At 46.6% G+C, this 11,376-nt stretch overlaps 1 protein-coding gene and 1 pseudogene across 3 annotated transcripts in view; both read left to right on the forward strand.

Annotated features, from left to right (window-relative positions):
- The window catches only part of EDARADD (EDAR associated death domain), an 88,882-nt gene extending 85,786 nt beyond the window's left edge, over positions 1-3,096 (forward strand). For both annotated transcript variants that reach the window (XM_010384671.2, XM_010384672.2), the window contains exon 6: positions 434-3,096. In XM_010384671.2, coding sequence (XP_010382973.1) covers positions 434-816 — 383 coding nt within the window. In that variant the 3' untranslated portion in view covers positions 817-3,096. The remainder of the gene's footprint in view (positions 1-433) is intronic.
- LOC104679182 lies at positions 1,476-3,103 on the forward strand (annotated as a pseudogene). The gene has a single exon (XR_004058967.1). The product of XR_004058967.1 is annotated as an alpha-enolase pseudogene (transcript).
- The last annotated feature ends 8,273 nt before the right edge of the window (positions 3,104-11,376 follow it).

Consider the following 11,376-nt stretch of genomic DNA (forward strand, 5'->3'; position numbering starts at 1 on the left):
GAGCATTCTTAGGCTGGGCCCAGCGGCTCACGCCTGTAATCCCAGCACTTTGGGAGGCCGAGGCAGGCAGATCACGAAGTCAGGAGATCGAGACCATCCTGGCTAACACGGTGAAACCCCATCTTCACTAAAAATACAAAAAATTAGCCGAGCGCGGTGACGGCGCCAGTAGTTCCAGCTACTCACGAGGCTGAGGCAGGAGAATGGCGTGAACCCGGGAGGCGGAGCTTGCAGTGAGCTGAGATCGCACCACTGCACTCCAGCCTAGGCGACAGAGCGAGACTCCACCTCAGAAAAAAAAAAAAGAGAGAATTCTGAAATAGTCTTCCATATGATGCTTTTGACAATTCAGCAGGAAAATAAAGGATGTAAGAAATGAATGCATATGTTAGGCCTCTTGTTGACCTGTGGACTAAATTGTTTCTCCCTGCAGAGATCAGCAAGGACAACTCCTGCAAAGAAAACTGTACTTGTTCCTCCTGCTTGCTCCGGGCCCCCACCATCAGTGACTTGCTCAATGATCAGGACTTATTAGATGTGATCAGGATAAAGCTGGATCCGTGTCACCCAACGGTGAAAAACTGGAGGAATTTTGCAAGCAAATGGGGGATGTCCTATGATGAATTGTGCTTCCTGGAGCAGAGGCCACAGAGCCCCACCTTGGAGTTCCTGCTGCGGAACAGTCAGAGGACGGTGGGTCAGCTGATGGAGCTCTGCAGGCTCTACCACAGAGCCGACGTGGAGAAGGTTCTGCGCAGGTGGGTGGACGAGGAGTGGCCCAAGCGGGAGCGTGGAGACCCCTCCAGGCGCTTCTAGAGCTCTTCTTCTTCCTTCATTGGCCTCTCCGGACGTTGAAACAACCACAGGTCAAGAAGGAATGTGAATCTGTTCTTTTGTAGGAATTTAGTATAAGGACGTGTAACGGTAGACACTGGTTTTCCCCAAAGCTGGCAGTTTTGTGGAGGGGTAGCTTGTTTCGGTGGTGGATCTCTGTTTAGTTTTGCACATCTGTTTTAATTTAATATTCAAATCTGGAATTAGGAAAGCATATTTTCTAGTATCCGCTAAGGGCCAAAGTCCTACAGTCGGAATGGATTCATGCCATGATGAAAATAAAATTATCCTCTCCCTGAAATATGGCTAAAGATTTAAATAGGTCCTGAGACTGCTGATAGGCCCAGACATACCCACAGCACTATATGTAACATCTCTCCTGATCAGTGCCATTCCCACGGTTTCAAAGAAAACAGCAATGAGGAATGCTCACCTCAGTGTCTGCAGCACCCTCCACGTCTCTCCTAGGCGATGAGACCCAGTGGCTAGAAATTCACCACGTCTATTCTCAAGATCCATGCCAGGGAGATCTTTGACTCTCGTGGGAATCCCACTATTGAGGTTGATCTCTTGACCTCAAAAAGTCTCTTCAGAGCTGCTGTGCCCAGTGGTGCTTCAGCTGGTATCTGTGAGGTCCCAGAGCTCCAGGACAATGATAAGACTCACCATATGGGGAAGGGTGTCTCAAAGGCTGTTGAGTACATCAATAAAACTATTGCACCTGCCCTGGTTAGCAAGAAACTGAACGTCACAGAACAAGAGAAGATTGACAAACTGATGATCAAGATGGATGGAACAGAAAATAAATCTCAATTTGTGGGAACGCTATTCTGGGGTTTCCCTCGCCACCTGCAAAGCTGGCGCTGTTGTGAAGAGGGTTCCCCTGTACCACCACATCGCCACCTTGCCTGGCAACCCCAAAGTCATCTTGCCAGTCCCGGTGTTCAATGTCATCAATGGCAGTTCTCATGCTGGCAACAAGCTGGCCATGCAGGAGTTCATGGTCCTCCCAGTCGGTGTGGCAAACTTCAGGAAGCCATGCCCAGTGGAGCGGAGGTTTACCACAACCTGAAAAATGTCATCAAGGAGAAATAAGGGAAAGATGCCACCAGCGTGGGGGATGGAGGCGCGTTTGCTGCCCACATCCTGGAGAATAAAGAAGGCCTGGAGCTGCTGAAGACTGCGATTGGGAAAGCTGGCTACACTGATCAGGTGATCATCGGCAGGGACGCAGCGGCCTCTGACTTCTTCAGGTGTGGGAAGTGTGACCTGGAATTCAGGTCTCCCGACGACCCCGCAAGGTACATCTCACCTGACCATCTGGCTGACCTGTCCAAGTCCTTCATCAAAAACTACCCAGTGGTGTCTGTCAAAGATCCCTTTGACCAGGATGACTGGGGAGCTTGGCAGAAGTTCACGGCCAGTGCAGGAATCCAGGTAGTGAGGGATGGTCTCACGGTGACCAGCCCAAAGAGGACCGCCGAGGCCGTGAATGAGAAGGTGTGCAGCTGCCTCCTGCTCAAAGTGAACCAGATTTGCTCCATGACTGAGTCCCTTCGGGCGTGCAAGCTGGCCCAGGCCAGTGGTTGGGGTGTCATGGTGTCTCATCGTTCTGGGGAGACTGAAAATACCTTCATTGCTGACCTGGTGGTGGGGCTGTGCCCTGGGCAGCTCAAGACTGGTGCCTGTTGCTGATCTGAGCGCTTGGCCAAGTACAACCAGCTCCTCAGAACTGAAGAGGAGCTTGGCAGCAAGGCTAAGTTTGCTGGGAGGAACTTCAGAACCCCCCTGGCCAACTAAGCTGTGGGCAGGCAAGCCCTTCAGTCACCTGGTGGCTAATTAGACCCCTCCCCTCGTGTCAGCTCAGGCAGCTGAAGGCCCCTGACCAACATTTGTAGGGGCCGCGGCTAGTTAGCTCCCCTCGCCCACCGCCGTGGAGTTTGCACCGCTTCTTTAGAACTTCTACAGAAGCAGGTTGCAGTGAGCCGAAATGATGCCACCGCACTCCAGTCTGGTGAGAGCGCGAGACTCCATCTCAAAAAAAAAAAAAAAAAAGAATTTCTACAGAAGCCAAGCTCCCTGGAGCCCTGTTGGCAGCTCTAACTTTGCGGTCATGTAATTGGCCCAAATCATTGTTTTTCTCGCCTCACTTTCCACCAAGTGTCTGGAGCCACGTGACCCTCCGGTGTCACCTCCAGGGTGGCCACAGGCAAGATCCCCAGTGATTTTGTGCTCAAAATAAAAAGCCTCAGTGACCCATGAGAAAAAAGAAAAAAAACAAAAAACAGCAATGAGAAGTGACCCTGTCTTGTTGGTTTATTACTTTTTTTGTTAGAAAGTACTTTGGTGAATTAACAGGATGCTGTTACTCTTGAGAACACCTGCCCCATCTTTTTTATGCAAATATGTTTACAATCGGTGGACTATCAGTAATGTCATTTGCTCAAATATTTTTTAAAGACCTGTAGAAACTGATGATTATTGGGAAAACAGTCAGGAAGCAGTGAGGTAATCAAGGCCATGGGAATAGTGTTTGACAAAGAGAGTACTCCAAATCCCCTTTGGTTACTCAGGACTTTAAAAAAGAGAGTACTCCATCACACCTGTAATCCCAGCACTTCAGGAGGCTGAGGCGGGCGGATCACGAGGTCAGGAGATCGAGACCATCCTGGCTAACATGGTGAAACCCTGTCTCTACTGAAAACACAAAAAATCAGCCGGCTGTCATGGCATGCGCCTATAGTCCCAGCTACTTGGGAGGCTGAGGCTTGAACCCGGGAGGCGGAGCTTGCAGTGAGCCGAGATCGCACCACTGCACTCCAGCCTGGGCGACAGAGTGAGTCTCTGTCTCAAGAAAAAAAAAAAAAAAAAAAAAAAAGGACTCCAAATCCCCTTTGGTTACCCGGGACTTTAAAAAATGTAATGTGATAGTTAGGCTGGGCGTGGTTGCTCATGCCTATAATCCCAGCACTTTCAGAGGCCGAGGTGGGTGGATCACTTGAGGTCAGGAGTTTAAGACCAGCCTGGCCAACATGGCGAAACCCCGTCTCTACTAAAAATACAAAAATTAGCCAGGCGTCATGGCAGGCGCCTGTAATCCCAGCTCCTTGGGAAATCGAGGCATTAGAATTGCTTGAACCCAGGAGGCGGAGGTTGCAGTGAGCCGAGATCACGCCACTGCACTCCAGTCTAGACAGCAGAGCGAGACTCCATCTCAAAAAAAAAAAATTGTAATAATAATTTAATGTAATATTTACTTTTTCATCCTTTGTGTAAGGCTGAGTGCTTCACCCCTAAGATAAAGCTCAGTTAAGAAATAAATGAAAATCCAGTAACCTACTGGTGAAATGTAACCACCTCCAGCTTCTACTAGCCTGGCTTAAAACAGTACCTCATCACACTACACAGCGGTTTAGCCAAGAAGAGGGAGTCTTTATGTGGACGCTGGGAGGGAAGGGATTCCTTCAAATCCAAACTTTAAAGGATTTTAAACAAACGAAACATTTGGTTCAAATTTGTTATTGGAAAGATCAGATTTTCTAGGTAATTTGGGGGAGAAAAGATAAAAGGCAAAGCCTTGCTTTGACTGACAATTCCATGAAAGTGCTATTTGGTTTTGGTTATGGGCTTAGAAAATTGAGACACTTAGTTCAATTTGGAAGGATTCTGCATAAGTCCCTGATTAAAATAAGCAAAAATGATGAATAACACTGATTCAGTGCAACCGGAAGATTAGGATTAACTCAAAAGAAAGTTATTTTCTAAACCACCATGTTTTTTTCCACTGACAATTCCAGTGGTTTTCATTAGGTTGCTAGCACATGAAGTCAGCCTCACCATCAATTGTAAACTCTAAACTCGCAAAATCTATTATAGAGACATACTTATCACTTCTGATTTAGTGCTCATCTCACCCAGCTCATCTTCTCTTGTCTGATTTATGAGATAAATGTCAGATTTATCACCAGATATACTGAAAGTAACAGCCAGTAATAAAATGTTGAGATTTTCAAAAATAGATTCTTTGGCAAATTGGTGTTCAGTGAGGCAATTATGAAACATTTTTGTCAACCAGGTTCCGGGCACTGTACAGAAGCCGTTAGGAGTTCTCGCCACCTACAAATTGGATTTGATGTATCACATTCTCATTAAACTACGTGTGACACATTCTCATTTATTAGCCCAGAATTTACTGCGGGGAAATGGAAGAGGACATTCCTTTTTTTACCTTTTGGAGAAGTGGGATTTAAAAGGCTGTGGTTGTTTAGTGTTGGTGGTAGCAGACCCCAGCTGTCCGATGCTCTGCACGTCTTCTATCCGGCCACCCCCTGGGGATGCAAAGAATGGATCTCGGGGTGACAATCTTCTTGGCACGACTGCCTGGCCAAGTGCCTCCAGAAAGCCCCTTCCTTCCCCCATCTCCACCCAGGCCCACTTGTCACCTGAGCCTAACACCAGCCTGCAGTCTGTGGCCACCATACAGGCAGTGGGAGAGGGAAAGGGGAGGAGGGTGGGAGGGAAAACCCCTTTCTATACCTCTCCTCACCTGTTCTTTCCTCCTCCCGCCTCTGGGCCTCCACCCCCCGCAAACAGAGACAGAAAAGATGGAAGAACAGGTGGGACCTGCACCCCCCACCCAAGCCTTCATCCCGGTGGAGGGGGAATGGGAAGGTTTCTCTCATTTCAAGAGACTCCTCCACCTCAGACTGACAAAAGGGCAGAGGCCTGGCAAGAAGAAAGGGCACCCTGGGGAAGAAGGGCATTGAAATAGCACCTGCGGCTGGGCACGGTGGCTCACACCTGTAATTCCAGCACTTTGGGAGGCCGAGGCAGGTGGATCACGAGGTCAGGAGTTCAAGACCAGCCTGGCCAAGACGGTGAAACCCCGTCTCTACTAAAAATACAAAAATTAGCCGGGTGTGGTAGTAGGTGCCTGTAATCCCAGTTACTCCGAAGGCTGAGACAGGCAACTGCTTGAACCGGGGAGGCGGAGGTTGCAGTGAGCCGAGATTGTGCCACTGCACTACAGCCTGCGTTTGACAGAGTGAGACTCCGTCTCAAAAAACAAAAACAGAAACAGCACCTACCCCCACCCCCTGCCCGCCCTTCTTCCCGCCCGATCCTTTCCTAGTCTTCACTCAAGTCCTCCGCTCAGAGGAAGCCCTGCCCTACTGAAAGCCACAGGGCCACTCTCGGTGGCCTGAGACAGCAGCCCAAGAAGTGGGCTTCTAACTCCTCCGAAGGGCCGCAGCAGCGAACATAAATAAAAATTGTAAAATGATCTTAAATTCTAAATTTAAAATTTGGAAAATTTAGTGAGCACAGCTTCTAGGGGGCATGTTTCCAAAATTCCAACCACGAAAGTGCAGTCTCAAAACCGACTGTAAACTGAACATACCGTCTTATCTGAAACACAGCTATTGTTCACAAGTGTCAGTGGAACTTTCCTTTCTTGAGACGGATCAGAAATGTCAAGCAAGATGACATTTGCTGATTTGCAGGGTTCAGGCAGATAAGATACAGGCAGAGTTGAGTGTGTGCCTTTATCCTTAAATTCAGTAATAACAGGAATAACAAGAAAAACACAGGATCACAGGGTAACCTCCCACTTGTCTCATTTGGTATCATTATTTCCAGAGTCCCGATTGCTAGTCATGTCTAACACTGGATTTATCATCATCTCGTTGCTAGCATGGCTAGGAAAGCTTTGAACATCCTTATAGTTCTGTTTTAATTCCTATTAAAATTGCATGGGGAAGTTCCAAGGTGAAGGAATTTTCTTTCTTTTCTTTTTCTTTTTTGTAGAAGGCGAGTTGGCTGGGGGCGGTGGCTCACGCCTGTGATCCCAGCACTTTGGGAGACCAAGGCAGATGGATCACCTGAGGTCAGGAGTTCAGACAAGCCTGGCCAACCTAGTGAAACCCCATCTCTACTAAAAATACAAAATTACCTGTAGTCCCAGCTAGTGGGAAGGCTGAGACAGGAGAATCACTTGAATCTGGAAGGCAGCACTGAGCCGAGATGGCGCCACTGCACTCTGGGCGAGATCTGCCACTGGGCGAGACAGAGCGGAACTCCATCTCAAAAAACAAGAGAGTTGATACAAATTTGCTGTTATAATTTGACTGTACTGTTTCTTGCACGTGTTGTCATCTGTAATGACTGGAGTTTATGAAAATTTTTGCACGTGTTGTCATCTGTAATGACTGGAGTTTATGAAAATTATGAAAATGGAGCATGCCATTAACAGAGAGAAATTTAATCAAAAGATTTTTAAAGTTCCTTCGGAGTCCAGACTTTGACTAAATGTAGTATGATTTATATCAATATTGCATACAAAAATATCAAACAGTAATTCCCAACTGAAATACAAGTATCAATCAATTGTATAACAATGCAAAAATCATTTTATTTAAAGTTAATTTATAGCAAATAAGTACTGTAATAGCATAAGCATGATGATACTTTACAAAGGAGAGAGTGGAAAGGTAGGACATTATAACTAATTGATCAAATAATTGTTAAAATTTAAGTTTATTAATACTTTTACTTCTGTCCGTAGGGATCCATGTTAAATTGGGCATATTATAAACTTAACTGCTGATGATGAGGTCCTTTTGCTATTAGACATCTACTTTTTATTTCTTTAAATTATTTTTTGGAGACAGGGTCTTGCTCTGTTGCCGAGGCTGGAGTGCAGTGGCGAAATTATAGCTCACTGCAGCTTCAACCTCCTGGGCTCAAGGAATCCTCCTGCCTCACCCTCCTACCTCACCCTCCTAAGTAATGGAAACTGCAGTCCTATACAAGCAAGCCCGGCTAATTTTTTTTTTTTTTTTTTTTTAAGTAGAGATGGAGTTTAGCTATGCTGTCCAAGCTGATCTCAAACTCCTGGCCTCAAGTAATCCTCCCACGTCAGCCTCCCAAGTGCTGGGATTACAGGCTGGAGCCGCCATTCCCAGCCTAGAATGAAATACCTTTTGCTAAATTACAGGGCTGGGTGTGGTGGCTCATGCCTGTAATCCCAGCACTTTGGGAGACTGAGGGTGGGAGGGTCACTTGAGGTCAGGAGTTCGAGACCAGCCTGGGCAACATGTGATAATTCTGTCTCTATTTTAAAAAGAGAAAAATCTGGGGTATATTCTCTTAAACAAAACTTTGATCTGTAATGGTAGTTGATGAGGTTCTATGTAGTATGCATTTCCTTGGTTGCAATAGCAAATTACTACACACAGAGAAAGGAAGGCCACACTCGCCCACACATCCACACACAGGAGGGCTCACACAGGAGGGAGACTCAAAGAAGGCACGTGACTTTTCAAATGGCAAAGGTTTACATTGTTAGGGCTTAAGTGGTGCTGGGATTTCCCACAAGTACTCAAAAGATCAACTGTATGAACAAGTCACCCATTTTTAGGGCACTAAATAATAATTATTCAACAACATAGAAAATATGTGGTAGCAGACAAAAGATGCTGCGCCCTGGATTTTCCTTAATAGTAATTTTTATGTGGTACTGCCCCCTGCTGGAGTATAGCATCTATACACATTCTTTCTGACTGGGCTGACGTCCTAAAACCAGCCTAGGACCAACCAGCCTTTTATTAATATTAATTCTTGGCCGGGTGCGGTGGCTCGCCTGTAATCCCAGCACTCTGGGAGGCCAAGGCAGGCAGATCGTGAGGTCAGGAGTTCAAGACCAGCCTGGCCAACATGGTGAAACCCCGGCTCTACTGAAAATACAAAAATTAGCTGGGCATGGTGGTGCATTCCTGTAATTCCAGCTAGTCGGGAGGCTGAGGCAGGAGAATTACTTGAACCAGGATCCAGGAGGCAGAGGTTGCAGTGAGCCAAAATCGCACCACTGCACTCCAGCCTGGGCTACAGAGCGAGACTCTGTCTCAAAAATAAATAAAAATAAAAATAAAAATAAATTCATTCTTGGTTGTATGCTAAAAGCCTTGCAAGTAGCCCCACTAGAAGATAGGAAAAGTGAGGCTGTTTTACCAATGAGCACATGCAAGCAGAACGAGGCTGGCATAATTGAGATGAGGGTCCCCGTCCTCTGGATGTGTCCATCGCTACTTCACCCTGTCATTCGGATCCAGTGTGTGACCAGCCAACTCCAGTAACAGTTCCATACTCTGGGAATTATTTTTACCACTCAGCAGGACGCCTTCTTCCTGTAGACTTAGGCTTAGCCCTTTGTGGACTTTTGGTCTCTTTCCCTTTCAATTTAGCATCCGAGGAAGCGGTTGTGACCAAAGGTAGCTGTAATGTTAAAGGACAAAGTTCATAGTTACAGCAAATACTGACCCAGAGCACTATCCTTGTTGCTTCCTCTATAATATGCAATGCAAAAATATGTTCTTTTAAGTACAATATTAATAAGTAAGGTCTAGATTTTCTTCCCCCTTCCTTTCTCTTTTAGATGAATTAATGTTTTACCTAGGTTTGAGGAGACTGTCCTTCTTATCACATCTCTTTCCACTTCTGCCCTCCTTGTTTTATAATTTTCCTCTCCTCTGGGTCCATGTCATTGTTTCGTGTCACTTGTTTTCGAGCCATTCACTCATTTCTCAAATCAGATTTCCTCCATATGCCGACAGCCTTCCTCTCCCCGCCACGGGCTTCCTTTTTCCTGACCGTGCCTAGGCAATTGTTGGCTTGTGTTTCTTTCTTTTTTTTTTTTTTTTTTTTTTTTTTGAGACAGACTCTCACTCTGTCACCCAGGCTGGAGTGAAGTATCGAAATCTCAGCTCATTGCAACCTCTGCCTGTCAGGTTCAAGCGATTCTCATGCGTCAGCCTCTGGAGTAGCTGGGATTACAGGTGTTTGCCACCACCCCTGGCTAATTTTTAGTAGAGACGGGTTTCACCATGTTGGCCAGGCTGGTCTTGAACTCCCAACTTCGGGTGATCCACCCGTCTCGGCCTTCCAAAATGCTGGGATTATAGGCATGAGCCTTGGCTTTCATCCTTAATGACACTTTGGTCCTACTATTGCTAAAACCATTTTCTACTCTTTGAAACACAGCTTATCTACGTGAGCCCAAGGCAGTAGCAACGTTCACCCCCATGTCTTCTCTGATCTCCACCTTCTGAACCCTGTGTACTCGGTTGTAAATGGATGAAGGCAAGTCTTGCTTCCTTCCCCCGTGTTTACAGAGGATCGTGGCTGAGATGCTGGGCCATGCACTGGGCCTGCTGGCACCCCTGGGCTGGTGGATACCGCCCCTCGGGGTGCTCACCACCTAGACCAGAAGAACCAAGGTGAGGGAGAACCTGTTCCCTTTCTTCCTGTGGCTGCAGGGGCTGCGAGTCATGGGTCTAGTGGCCGTGTTTAGCTGGGGATGCCTCCTAGAAATCGGCTCCACCGCTGAAGAGACCAAAGCAATGCACAGTGCCACTTGAAATGAAACGATTGAGCTCATCAGCGCTTTTGCAAATGTACAAGAGGGAGTTTCCCTGGACATCCTGAACTCAGCCATGCTCTTCTATTTGGTGTAACGGCCCAGTGACCCCTGCATCTTCCCAAGGCAGGTCCTCGAAGCTTCATGGAGGATGTTCCTTAGCCGCAAAGGTGATGCTCTTGAGCTCCTACATCTTCGTGACACTGCTTATACATCTTTGTGCTGTACTTTTTAAGCTGCCTTCATGTTATCATCTGTATGATTGTATGTTTTGCTTCTAAATAAGTAAAGATTATTTTAAACTCTAATAATGGGTGCTACAAAATTAAAGATGTCAATCACTGTCTCTGATGAATTATTTTATGTAGATTGCAACACAATCATTGATTCATGTGTACTCTCGGCACACATGATTATCAGCCATCTGAGCACCTACTGGCTTTCTAAAATGGGCCCTGGATGCTGGGGATGCAAAGATAAGCAACACATTTCTATCCTCAAGGAGCCCGTGGACGGGGGAGAATCACTGCAGACAATGAGGGAAGCTACCGGAGAGAGCAGTGCACACGTGGTCCAGAAATGGGTGGAACAAAGTTGAGAATCACTGAACTAAGAGAAAAGACAGGCCATTGACAATCCAAGGCTGGGCACAGTGACTCACACCCTAATCTCAGCACTTTGGGAGGCCAAGGCAGGAGGATCCATTGAGCTCAGGAGATAAAGACCAACCTGGGAAACCTATGGAGACCCTTCTCTACCAAAAAAAAAAAGAAAAAGAAAAAAGAAAAAAATTAGCCTGGCATGGTGGGGTGCGCCTGTGGTGCTAGCTATTCAGGAGGCTGAAGTGGGAGGATTGCTTGAGCCCAGGAGGTGAAGACTGCAGTGAACCATGATCACGCCATTGCACTCCAGCCTAGGGAAGAGAGCAAGAAAGACCTTGTCTCAAAAAAAAAGAAAAGAAAAATCCAATAAAGTGTTTCAGATGTTGTGATATGTGTAAGTGAAAGGTGGTTTCACTGTTACTTTTCACCTCTCCTCATTTTACATCTCTGACCCATGCTTGTCCGTTGAATGACCAGACATTCCTAGCTATGGACTTGATGTCTCCACATGGAGCCTCTCAGGCACCC

Source organism: Rhinopithecus roxellana, chromosome 8, assembly GCF_007565055.1.
Source record: "Rhinopithecus roxellana isolate Shanxi Qingling chromosome 8, ASM756505v1, whole genome shotgun sequence".
Taxonomy (NCBI): domain Eukaryota; kingdom Metazoa; phylum Chordata; class Mammalia; order Primates; family Cercopithecidae; genus Rhinopithecus; species Rhinopithecus roxellana.